Source organism: Syngnathus floridae, chromosome 17, assembly GCF_059516105.1.
Source record: "Syngnathus floridae isolate MCC-2025c chromosome 17, RoL_Sflo_1.0, whole genome shotgun sequence".
Classification (NCBI taxonomy): Eukaryota; Metazoa; Chordata; class Actinopteri; order Syngnathiformes; family Syngnathidae; genus Syngnathus; species Syngnathus floridae.
This window is the reverse complement of record NC_142429.1, coordinates 6,198,544-6,210,749: the sequence shown is the minus strand read 5'-3', so window position 1 is coordinate 6,210,749 and position 12,206 is coordinate 6,198,544. Positions and strand designations below refer to the sequence as shown.

The following is a 12,206-nucleotide window of genomic DNA, read 5'->3' as shown; positions in this document are numbered from 1 at the left end:
CGTGATTTGGAGAAATTATTTATTTTTTTCAAATGATTACTGAGCCATAATGTGGGTTAAATAAAATGTCCAAGTGAGAAATATTCTTTTAATCTCTCCATCTATGTCCGCATTGGATATTGCAGCATTTGTAGAAAGTGGTCATGGGTTCATCTGCGGATCTGGTCTGAATCTGCATGAAATATGCTCGAGCATGCTCACACTTTGGACAGGTTTCTGTACACACACAAAAGAGAGGACAGAAATTGTCACTTAAGTTCTTGGCATGTTAATTGCAGGGATGAATGGAATATGGAGACATGATTGAATGCTAGAATGAATTGTTAACGATTTAATGTCAACTCACCAGCAGTGGAATCCACGTTTTCCCAAGCAGCAGCTCCACCCAGAACGTCATCCACCTCCTTTAACTTGGGATACTTTCTGTTGTTCACCTATACAGAATAGAACGTGTCAAAATTAACTTCGAAATTGATTTTTTAACGGAGTTTACACTACGCGTGTTCAATCCCACCTTTCTCGTGACGTTGTGGATGTAGGGACAAGTGTTACATGCAAACCTCAGGCACTTCTGGCCCTCTTCGACGATCAAAACATTTCCACAGGTGGGACAAAAAAGAAGCATGTTGGTTAAACGCGATTATTGTAATATCACGCCAGTAAACTAGAAAACACAGGAGTTTCGGTTGTTCCAGAATCAAAACATAAAACGTCGAGGTGGCGTAACTCTTATTAGTGCCCGGTCGGAAACAAGAGGCAGGACTCGTTAAAAATCATTTGTGATTTAAAGTGACATAAAGTGATGTTGTGATATAAATGATGTAAAATACATTGATCAATAACAATTCATTTGCGACATCTTAAATAAAAATAAAAACATTTTTTGAAAGGAAATAATATTGGCAGTGTGCGTCACTTCCGGTAGCTCTAACTCTTCCGTACATCGTGAGCATATTCAGGCCTCTTTACGACTCGGCTTGGCAAGATGGCGGACGTACAAGTATGTAAGAGAAAACGGCCTTGGTGTTTGAAACGTTTTTTTTACATTTAAACTAACACGCAAGTTCGATTTCACGTCATGCATGTTCACATGTGAGCCATATAAACCCCTAGGGGTTGTTTTAATAAAATATAGTGTGTATTTTAGATGAGGAATCCGTTTTAGCTCCGCGCACCCTCGTGTGACGCTAACCATTTAGCCGGAATGCTAACGTGGTTAGCTTAGCTTCCGTCGCTCCTCTTAAAAATCACCTATGTCGTTCTTAGACGTGTTGTGAACGTGTTTTTCTTTTCATTGTGCAGACCGAGAGGGCTTATCAGAAGCAGCCTACAATTTTCCAGAACAAAAAGCGTGTTCTGGCCGCCGATGGAGGCAAGGAGAGCAAAGAAAAGCTTCCCCGCTACCACAAAAGTGTCGGGCTGGGTTTCAAAACCCCAAGAGAGGTCCGTTTAAAGTTCCATTCTCGCATTAATTGAAGCTGCAAGTGATGTTTTTCTCACGATGGTCTTCCTAGCCTTCAGGGTTCTGACGATGACGCCTTTTGGCAAAGCTGATGCAGCTAAATGAAACACAAGTGTCACATTTCATTTATTCATTTATAATTAAAATGCTTGTTTTGTCCCCTCAGGCTATTGATGGCACTTACATAGACAAGAAATGCCCCTTTACTGGAAACGTTTCCATCCGTGGCCGTATCCTCTCTGGTCAGTACCTTAAAGATCATTTACATTGATGCCTTGACTTCAAATGATGTTTATCTCACGATGGTCTTCCTAGCCCGCCGGGCTCTGACGAGATCGCCAAATGGCAAAGCTGATTTAGTCTTGTGACAGCCTCAGTAGTTTCCTGTAATTTTTAGAGCTGCTATCGTAACTTTTTGTATCTTACAGGTGTGGTGACTAAGATGAAGATGCAGAGGACCATCGTCATCAGACGCGACTACCTGCATTACATCCGGAAGTACAACCGCTTTGAGAAGCGACACAAGAACCTGTCTGTGCATCTGTCGCCGTGCTTCAGGTACCTTCATTTGGTATTTAGATTTTACCGGCTCTGCGTTTACTTCTGCAAGTGATGTTTTTCTCACGATGGTCTTCCTAGTTTAGTTGTGACGACATCGCCTTTAGGCAATACTGATGCAGCCTTGATGCACAATGTGTAAAACTGACGTTATTCGTCGCTAAATGTTTTTGTTCTTCCCCTTTAATCACGCAGGGATGTCTCGATCGGAGACATTGTTACGGTCGGGGAGTGCAGACCACTCAGCAAGACTGTAAGGTTCAACGTCCTCAAGGTGACAAAGGCGGCTGGCGCCAAGAAGCAATTCCAGAAATTCTAAGCCCGCTCGCAGATATTTCACCGTCACATAAACTGTTTGAATAAGCTTTGTCTCGTGTTCTTATTCTTTGAATTGTTCTGCTTCATATCACCTTACAAGCTAGCAAACTTTCTAAGTATGCTGATTAGTGGAAACACTTTGGTATAGTGGCACAATCACATGAAAGAGTCGTGCTGTGCCAAATGTTCATTTATTTCATACACTGTTGTATTCTTTGCAGTGGTGAGGATAAGCATACTTGAAAATTTTAAATGTCTACACAAAATTTAAGCAAACTAAGTTTTTTTTAAAATAAACTAACTTCTACAGATGAGCTTAACTGAAACTTTGGGATGCACAACTAAAAGTACTGTTTTAGAACACTCTTTCAATACTTTGAAAACGTAATCAAATTCTACACTGGTCAGTCAGGGTGGAGTTAAGTGAACTGAGAGCCGCGGAAGCTTCTGTGGGTTTAGGGTCCTGATAAATGGGGAATCGACGTTGGTCCGGTGTCTGGGATATTGGGGTCAAAGGTTGTGGTCAGATGGGTGCAATACCACATGTTCCCCGCAGACGGCGCACTGCACGTTGAGTGCATAATAATCTGAATAATAGCGTATTCAGATTTCGGTCAGTTAATCGTTGATTATTTTTGCTGGTTTTAAAACAAACCGTATCATTTAGCCACCAAGGAAATAGTTTAAACAGAAAAAAAATCGTTTAGTCCACCCTACGTTAAGTCACGGCTCGAACTGCGCTCTGCAGCCCGATTGACGAAAAGGGAGGGGGCGGATGTGGGCCAGCCGAGCGAGCTCGAGAGGATTTGTCAGCTCAGCTGGCTGAGTGTGGTAATCAGCCGCCGGGTTTGAGCAAGACTACGGTCCGAGTCTATGGAAGCTGCTCGCCCGCATGTCGAGGCAAACCCATCGCACCGGAATTAAAAGTGCTCACGACCATCTTCGCAGGCAGTTCTTGTCGACTCTCCGACGCAGGATGTAAACAAACAACGGCGCACAATGACGAGAGGAACAAAAGAGACTTGTTTTCTTCATCTAACCAGTAGCTAAACCGGCTATCATTAGCCGAAGTAACCGGGACCACATCGAGAACGTGGTAGGAGCACTTTCATCCTTTTTTTTCTTTCTTGTGTTTGTGTGTGACGACAAACAAACATTTTGTGGTTGACGTCAGTAAGAAGCTGAAGAAAAGTGATTAACTAGTCGCTAGTGGTGGCTAGCTTAACTTAGTGATGCTAACAAGCGCTATCTTTAAACTAGTGGTCTACTACTCAACGGTGAAAGAACAATAACACCAGCTGCTAAATTATGCATAGATGCTTTTTGGAGGATGCCATTTTGAATGAGCTGGAACCCTTGAATTTTTTTTTTAAACGTCAGCTCGCTTTGATTTTATTAACCGTTTTTTTTCTCCCAACAGCTTTTAAGGATTTGCATTCAAGTCTACCTAAATCTGATTGACTTTTCGATTGGCCATGGCAACTGTGGTCGGTTACACACCACCGTGGTGGGTCAACCTGCTGCACCGACTGCCACATTTCAACTTCAATTTTGAGCAAACGAGCAGCGACTTCCAGCCGTGGAATCCGAAGTATCAAGAGGTAAAGACGATTATCATGGTTTGGTTGACTATGGATGGACTTGTAGTTCTAATTGAGGATTTAAAGGAATCCTTTGTGACAAATTGGCACCTGTTCTTCTGTTTCACCTTTGAATCTAGTCACCATCTGGTGACCTACTATAACCGTAGAAGACCAGCTGGTAATGATGTAATCCATGCAAAGCCACCTTTGACTTGGGTGTTGGTCTTTTAAGGTCCAGAATTAGAAAGGTCGTCCATTTTCAGCAGCTCAAAAGCAGTTTGACACATGTCACAAAGGCTTTGAAATCAAAGGGCAATGATCATCGCTACTTCAAACACCTTGACAATTCTCTGTAACAAATTAATAAGTAGTTAAGTACACAACAATAATCTTCTTTCTCAACAATAATGTAACATTTGCTTTCAGAGGAAACCAAATGGTCAGAGATATGCTGAGAAAAATCTCTGAAAGTATTTTTTAACCAGGTTTACTATATCCCCCCCAAATCTGTTGTTTCAGAACGAGACATTTAGTCTTCAGTTGCACATACTTCCCCTTTTTTTTTTTTTTTTAAAGTGTGATTCAGATCTCGATTCCCAATTCGTTTAAAACAGGAAGACACTACCCTGACATGCGTCATCATCTTATTGTCTTTGTACTGACAATCATAGAGTGAGTAATCTCAACGGCACACTCGAGAGCTTTTGCACATCTGCCAGTTTCCAATGGAAGTGGTATTTGAAGTCATCGTTTCCTGAGTTGGCACCTTTTGTTTTTGCTGCCCAAGATGTCTTTCAAATTAGCATTAGCGAATGTTGCGAGCAAATTGCTAACCATACAACCCATGGATGAAATCTAAAGCAGCGTCTCATTCGGCTAGTCCATTATCCTGACATTGACGATTTTTAATGGCTTCCATTACTCTCCTCCCGACAGTCTATCCTGTTACTGGGAGGTGTGGTGCTGGCCTGTCTGACTTTGGACTTGCTGTTCCTGCTCTTCTACTCCATTTGGCTTTGCTGCCGGCGTACCAAAAACCGGGACCAACCCCCGGCCGACTGCTGCTGCACCACCTGGTGTGTCATCATCGCCACACTCGTGTGCAGGTGAGCCCAAACACCGGAACAAAACACCCACGATAATGTCAATATTTTGTCATCGCGTTTCCTTTTGGCCCAAACGCCGGCCTGACCATCTGGACTTGTGTTGTCGAGCATTTGTTTCCTGTTTTCCCTCCGTATGTTGATGTGCCGCTTGAGAGCCATCGCAGTTAATTCAGCACAGCACAAAAATGGTTTTAGGACCTTGGTTAGAACACTGACTGCATCATAAGCGTTCTCTCGTTCTTAATCAGATCTGCTAACCCAGCCAGAGTTTGTCAGGAAGGAGGCCTTCGGGGCGTACATGCATAAGGGTCTGTTCTGCCGTGTTGTCATGGTTCCATGTGGGTTCTGTAGACGTCAGAACTGACTGGGTTAATGTGGGGTTCACACGCCCCCCCACTGGCTCGCTCTCGTCCCCTCCATTTGTCTTTTTAAGCAAATCCCCCACGCCAAGCCCTTCTCACCACGCTGTTTCTCCTCCCTCTTCCTTCTTGGCTTTGTCAGCGCGGGCATTGCTGTAGGTTTCTATGGCAACGGCGAGACTTGCGACGGAGTGAATCATCTGACTTATTCCCTGCGCCATGCAAATCACACAATCGCTGGAATGCACACGCTGGTGAGACTTGAGTTTGAAATCATTGATGAAACATGGCCACAAGACTTTCTGTGCGTTCCCCTCATCCCCTTTCTGGTCGGATGCAGGTGTTCGACAGCACGTCCTCACTGAACAGGCTAGTAAGTGAAAACCGGAAGATGTTCGATGGCCACGACTTTGAGGACAAAAACGACTTGTCCACCATCCATATGATGCAAGGCCAGATGGACGAGCTGGTCAGACAGATGGCGAGCATCCCCTTCGGCAGTTTCTCTCTGGAGGCGCTGGCTGTTAAGATTGAGCTGTTTGACTGGTACAGGTGAGCGGCTTCAGAATCAACAGGACCTTCTGTGGATCGATTTATGTCTTTCGAGCACTTGTTTGAACATTATTAGTGATCCCGTACTTTGTTTTGTCCTCACAGGTGGATGGGCTATCTCTGTCTGCTGCTGTTGGATGTCCTCATTTGTCTTCTGGTGCTGTTGGGCCTCATTCGCAACTCCAAGGAAACGCTCTTTGCGTGAGCGGCGCCGCATTATTTGCAAATCGTGATGAGTTTAGGCTGTCGAAATGGTCGTTTTTCACCGAATCTCATAGTTTGACGTTATGCTTTTAGGGTGTGCTTGTTGGCGGTTGTGGCTCTGGTGGTCAGCTGGTCCTCACTGGCGCTGGACTTGGCTGTCTCTGTGTCCTCCAGCGACTTGTGCGTGGCTCCAGACGCATTCATCACCCAAGTGGCCAGTGAGCATGGACTCACCAATAAAGGTATTAAGTTGTGTTCTCTCTCTCTTTTCCTCACTGTGATCACTAAACATTCCCTCCTACCGGTTTGTAACTCACGTGAGTGAAAAGCCAAGTCTCCACCCCTCCCCTTGCCGCTCTCAATAGCGTGATTATTGTGCAGCAGTGAGACGGCATTGTTCTAAAGAACAGGCCTTGTCCGACAGTCCTAAAAAGCTTCTGAAAGTGGCTGCCAGCAGTGCCTTTTTACGCCAAATCGACACTACTACCCCACTGCTCGTTTTCGCAATTGCCTATATGATTCTTGTGAAAAGCCGGGTTTTCTCGAGAGCTCCGTGCAAGCCAAAAACTGCTGAAAATTGACTTTTTTTTTTGGGGGGGGCTGCATTACACAGCTAGTGTCAAAATATTACAAGCTAAATTGGTTTCATCTGTCTTTGATCCACAGAAATCCTCAACTACTACCTTAGTTGCAGTTTGGAGCTCCGCAACCCCTTCCAGCAGGTTTGTTGCTTCCAACAAACAAATACGCCTTACTTGCAAGCTTCGTTCCCATGTTTTACTGACGTCACTGAAATTCCCGCAGACGCAGCATTAAAAAAACAAAAAAGCATTTTTCTCTTCCATGTGGGAATTTGGTGGGCACAAGTCACCCCAATACACAAGTACAATAATCCCATTTTGCAGCATTTGCTTTGTCTTGCTTCTGTACTGGGTTTGAGTTGGAAGGCAAAGATGGAAAATGGGCCGTCCCATCTGCAACAAATCTATACTTTGACCGCATGAATAAATAAAAGCCTTTTGAGTGCTAATAGGCAACAATGCTTGAGGGATAGAAAAAAAAATACCTCGTGCATGTAGAACCTGCGATATGACTCACTATCAATGGAGGACAGCACAAACAAATATATATATAATAAAATAAAATAAAATATATATAAAAAAGTATGATTCAATGTTCTTTTTCAGAAACTGTCCGCCAGCCACAAAGCGCTTGTTGAAATCCAAAACAACATGCAGCGCCTTATGAAATCGGCCTCCGTGGAATCTCTGGTACGTGTCTGTCATACTGCCGGTTCGGGTGGACAGCAGCGGCCATGTTGCGGCTTGTTGTTGTCATTTTAGATGACGGGTGGTGAAGTGCAGTGCGTGTGCCCACTCCCCACCTGTGCAGGTCGGGGGGGGGTCTCATTATGTCCATTTAGCTACATTAGCCATTTGCTCAATACAGCCCCACGTTATTGTCCAGACAGGCACAAAGTGGGGCTCGTTTCGGACTGCATAGAAATTTGCTGAGCTGGCCGAAGCGTTTTGAGAGAGAGAAAAAAATATATTTGATAGTGGAAGAAGAGTTGCGAGCTTTATGTCACCAGAGGCTCAATTAAATTTACAAGTGGCAGTGTAATATTAAACAGATTTGCACCAGTGTTTTTCTTTTCTCAGCATTTTTTGCTTGCTGGCTTAATGCTGATGCTAACACATAATGGGAAAGGCAGCCATTAGCATTAAGGCGCTGATGGCCAATATGATGTATTTATCCTTCATCCCCTTTTATTATTATTATTTCCAGGCAATTTTAAAGCAGATGCGGGAGGTATTGAAGAATGGAGAGATTCACCTTCATCAGCTCACCGCCTTGGTGGACTGCCGCAGCCTGCACTTGGTGAGTGAGCTGCGATAGCAAAGAGACTTGGAGACGGGTTGGGGCGGTTTTCACTGATGTGTTGTGACATCAGTTCCGCACAGCTCAAGTCATATAAAGCCGCCTTTCTTCCCTGCTTGCGCAGCTGACTCTGCTTGTCCTAAAGCTGGACTTCCTGTCCAACCGAAAGCGGCCCGGCGATGAGGAATCGCTCTGTTGCGTCCACATTCCGAGTGCACACATGCAGCCAAATATTCCGCCCGCCCGCCGCATTACCGAGCCACGCATACTTGATGGCGATCCTTGTGTAATTTGTGGCTGGGTGGGGGGTGGTTGTGTTTTTTTGGATGTCTGTGAGAAAATGTGCTGCTTCCTGTGTATGCAGGCGCGCCAGCTGTGAGCTCACTCTGCGCTTTGACCTAGTTTGAATGCAAACAAGGAACTGCTGCTTCACCACGAGGCGATCGTTTCAGTCTGTTGTTGAAATTGTCGCGGCTTGGTCCCGGCAGGACTACGTGCAGGCCGCGATGGGCGTGTGCTACGACGGACTGGAGGGCTTCATCTACCTGATGCTCTTCTCCTTTGTGACGGCCCTTATGTTCACCGCCATCCTTTGCAGCCTGCCTCACGCCTGGTCCAAGATGCGGTAACGCTTCCTCCAGACAAAATTTCGGAACTATTTTGAACGGATATTTTTACGCGTGTCCACAGGAAGGCATTGATCGAGTCAATGACTTTCTTCTCTTTCGAGTGGGGCAGCGGCTCCCTCTAGTGGCATCTCATGGTGTCTTCCATTTCTAGCAGGGCGGATGAGGATGGCGAGTCATTGGGCCGGGGTGGCAGGCAGAACCAGGACAACCTGTACCGCGTTCATATGCCCAGCCTTTACAGCTGCGGCAGCAGCTACGGCAGCGAGACGTCCATCCCTGCCACCGCGCACACCGTTAGCAACGCGCCTTTGACAGAGTACATGTACGTAATGCTTTGGGGTCTAAAGTGTGACCCCCACCTTGTTTAAAGCGAATGAATGGAAAGTATCGAGCAGAGGTGGCGTACGTGCAGCTGTTGCTCTCCAGCTGTGAATGCAAAAACTGCGATGGGTCGATTAGCTCTCTGTGTAAAAAAAAAAAAAAAAACTGCACATGATTTTATTTTTTTCCTCCCCGATTTTTGACCTCACTGCTTTTCCTCCCACAGGGCTCAGAACGCCAACTTTCCCAACTCCCGTGCTGAAAACACCCCCTTGATTGGACAAGAGTCTCCCCCACCCTCGGTGAGTTCAAACCGCCAAACGGCCTTTAGTTGCGTTCCCACCGAACCCTGCGGTTCGCCTTGAAGCGTTAAAACCTGACAGTAGAAAAGTGGCGCCAAACCAGATGGGTCATTTATTTTGCCACATTTAGTGCAACGATAATGAATTATTTAGAGCAACATATCTAGGCCTCCCTCCTAACAGCACCTCCAGTCTAAAACCTCAAAAAGCCCCTCCCTCCTCTGTGCCTGACCTGAACACGGCTTCACATTTCTTCTCTACACTCTTCTTGTCGTCTTCTCTCCCGCCCCCTCCCTCGCCAATCCGTCCAGTTGTATTTGACTCCCGCCCACACTAACAGCGGCCACAGCTGGCAACTAAAGCCTTCGGACAGCTCCAGATCGTTTTGGTAACCTCGTCTGCTATGCTACCAGGTACACGATATGCCCCTCATTCCCGCCCTACCCCAAAACCTGGCTCAACTCCACAGTGCCCCCCTGATGTTTGTTGCCTGTGGCCCCTAACCCCTCCACCCCCCCATAGGCTGCATGTTTCCCTCCCGAATGCGAGAAAAGTCCCTGTGGATTGTCTTTTTTTATCCACGCTGTAGATTTTTAACAATGTGAGACAAATTGTGACGTTAGCAAAATGGGGTCGACGTTACAAAAATACTGAGATACTACTATAAATTCTTTGGAACACTTCAAACATACGTTTATTTTTTCAAATGATTATTCCTTACAAGTTGAGGATTCCACTGAAATGTATTTACTCCAGTAGTTTATAATGTGAAGCGGATCTTACTTTCAATCTATATGCATATGTATTTACCCTTTTGAACTGAGTAACTATAAAAAATGAAGGCCACAATATTCTACTTTATTGAGAGGTAAGTTATGTAAACTGTTGATGCCCCTCTGAAATTAGGAAATAAAAGCTTGCTTGCATCTTTAAATGTTGAAAAATGCTTTACATGAAAATAGCCCAACCTTGTTTCTTCTGTATTTAAAACATTCCTCGGGTATCTTAGAATCATTTCTGTCACGCTGTTGGCTTCTGTGTTTGGATCAGTAGTCTCCGGCAGTGTTTCCCAACCTTTATTGAGCCAGGCATCTCAAAAAATTGAATCCTGCTGATCCCTCACCTTGGTTGGGAATCACTGGCCTCACTGCCCTACCTGCTGTTTAGCTTAAAAAGTCATACAACGGGTGCTGCATGTGCAACCCCAATCTCCCCCTCCCTACCTTTTCTGCTCACTGTAAAGGACCGTGCTACGCGGGAAGAACCTCGTTGTTTAATGGTTAATTAATTTCTTTGTCCTTTTTTTTTCTGTCGGTCACATTTTCCCATCTGCTTTTCCACTCACAGTACACCTCCAGCATGCGGGCAAAGTACCTCGCTAACAGGCGGCCAGATCCCAACATCCCTGCATCAGTATAGCCGGAAGCTGAACCAAATGGCCACTTCGTCTCTAAAGCACCCCCCCCACACACACACACCTCTTTTTTTTTATTATCTTACTTTTGGGAAGATCTTTTGGATCACTTACTCCTCACCTTTTGATCCAGATTCTTACCATCACATAAGCAGGAACAGTTTTTTTTCTCTTGCTACCTGAAGTGAAGACCTTTCCATTTTAGTGTCTTTGCTACTTTTGTCTTAACTCCGGTGTTTGGGACCACGAGTGCAGATCTTATGAGCTTTACAACACAGCATCTTTTTGTTGTTGTTGTTGGAAGTCGTCCTACAGCACTCGGTAGCTGCCAAGCTGTGAATTTGGACGAGTCAATGAGCTGGCAACGAGAAAAAGGGGAGCAAACTGTCAATACTTGAGACGTCGGCGTACCACTGGAAAACGTTTCTCGCCGTTTCACTCCGGAATTTTGGTTTTCAGGCATCACCACATAACACAACTGTGACTTGTCCAGATCTGCCTGGCAACACCTAAGGCAGCTGTCATGATACAGCCGTTAACAGTTGATTTGAAATGTTTTTATGTTTTTTTTGGTAGTTTCCAACTTTTTATGCATTGGCAATGCAATATCTCACAAACAAATGTGTTTTAGCATTTCTAACAAATAGAGGAAGGCGACGAGTTTACGCCCATTTTGCGTCTTATTTTGTTTGTAGGAGAATTTACAGGCAGTGCCAATCGAAAGTTTTAAATGTCTTCAGTGAGCTGTTTTTTGTTCTGTTGCCCCCCCAGTCATGTTTTATGCTTTGTTTTTGTTTGGCCGTCATGTTATCTCTTGGTGTGTCATTGCTGGATGATGAACATTTATTGTAAAAGACAAAACGTACTGACTTTTACATATCTTGTTTTGATCTACTTTTGATTTTTAGATTCTGAGGCCAGCACTTAGTGTTGCTTAATTCATGTCGATATGGTAGCTATTTTCATTTTTAATCAGGAATGTTCTCTGAAATTGTTTTATACAAAGTCTTAAACGTGTACCTGGAAGAAAAGGAACAAAACTGCTTATATTGAGCTTGACTGCCGTGTTCAAAAATAAATACATCGAACCAAATTTAATTAGTCTTCCTTTGCGTATTTAAAGGCTTTCATTCCATTATTCAACACTAGGTGGCAGCAAAACACCGCTTTGTTTCGACCCGCTTCTCTTGGAAGGCGCATGCTTTCGAATGACATCCAACATTAATCTGACACATTACAAGGACCGAAAAAGTCGAAGATTTTGATTGCCAGTATTTTGTGACGTCACTGAGCTTTGTCTATCGCCTCCACTGATTGCATTTCACTGTAACTTAAAAAAAAGTCCACTTGAACTCTATTAAGACTCAGTCGTATATGACAGTAATAATTTTATGACTATTTCTATCCTTGCATGTCGGTTTTGGGGAGACAAAGAAAAAAAATGTAGGAGCAATGACATCATCTCCTCTGCTGTTGGTTGTTCTGTTTGTGCCAAGCAAGGCTGTTAACAAAAAAAG

The 12,206-nt window shown here is 44.5% G+C and overlaps 3 protein-coding genes and 3 non-coding genes across 10 annotated transcripts; 5 read left to right on the top strand and 1 right to left on the bottom strand.

Moving 5' to 3' along the window:
• Positions 1-2: 2 nt before the first annotated feature.
• polr3k (polymerase (RNA) III (DNA directed) polypeptide K) lies at positions 3-750 on the bottom strand. The gene is made up of 3 exons (XM_088358442.1): positions 515-750; positions 347-434; positions 3-216 (listed from the first exon to the last, which is right to left on the bottom strand). Exons 1-3 carry the CDS (start codon positions 623-625, stop codon positions 89-91), a joined length of 327 nt encoding a protein of 108 aa, XP_088214568.1. The 5' UTR covers positions 626-750; the 3' UTR covers positions 3-88.
• A 99-nt stretch (positions 751-849) lies between these two features.
• rps11 (ribosomal protein S11) lies at positions 850-2,384 on the top strand. The gene is made up of 5 exons (XM_088358440.1): positions 850-1,000; positions 1,303-1,443; positions 1,629-1,704; positions 1,891-2,020; positions 2,216-2,384. Exons 1-5 carry the CDS (start codon positions 986-988, stop codon positions 2,337-2,339), a joined length of 486 nt encoding a protein of 161 aa, XP_088214566.1. The 5' UTR covers positions 850-985; the 3' UTR covers positions 2,340-2,384.
• LOC148383952 (small nucleolar RNA SNORD35) lies at positions 1,480-1,563 on the top strand. The gene has a single exon (XR_015853849.1). It is a non-coding gene; the product is annotated as a small nucleolar RNA SNORD35 (small nucleolar RNA).
• LOC148383951 (small nucleolar RNA SNORD35) lies at positions 1,743-1,826 on the top strand. Its single transcript, XR_015853851.1, has one exon. It is a non-coding gene; the product is annotated as a small nucleolar RNA SNORD35 (small nucleolar RNA).
• On the top strand, positions 2,067-2,146 carry LOC148383950 (small nucleolar RNA SNORD35). Its single transcript, XR_015853850.1, has one exon. It is a non-coding gene; the product is annotated as a small nucleolar RNA SNORD35 (small nucleolar RNA).
• A 639-nt stretch (positions 2,385-3,023) lies between the features above and the next one.
• ttyh3a (tweety family member 3a) lies at positions 3,024-11,787 on the top strand. Of its 5 annotated transcripts, none has more exons than XM_088358433.1 (14): positions 3,024-3,434; positions 3,759-3,939; positions 4,858-5,027; positions 5,529-5,640; positions 5,727-5,938; positions 6,044-6,139; positions 6,236-6,384; positions 6,809-6,864; positions 7,330-7,413; positions 7,931-8,023; positions 8,512-8,648; positions 8,807-8,974; positions 9,200-9,275; positions 9,587-10,604. In XM_088358433.1, the coding sequence occupies exons 2-14, from the start codon at positions 3,814-3,816 to the stop codon at positions 9,665-9,667; spliced, it is 1,560 nt and encodes a 519-aa protein (XP_088214559.1). In that variant the 5' UTR covers positions 3,024-3,434; positions 3,759-3,813; the 3' UTR covers positions 9,668-10,604. The 5 variants fall into 5 exon arrangements, with proteins under 5 accessions (XP_088214559.1, XP_088214558.1, XP_088214557.1 ...); XM_088358432.1 differs by having other exon boundaries at positions 3,029-3,431; positions 8,804-8,974; positions 9,587-10,603; XM_088358431.1 differs by having other exon boundaries at positions 3,031-3,434; positions 8,804-8,974; positions 9,587-10,602.
• Positions 11,788-12,206: the final 419 nt, after the last annotated feature.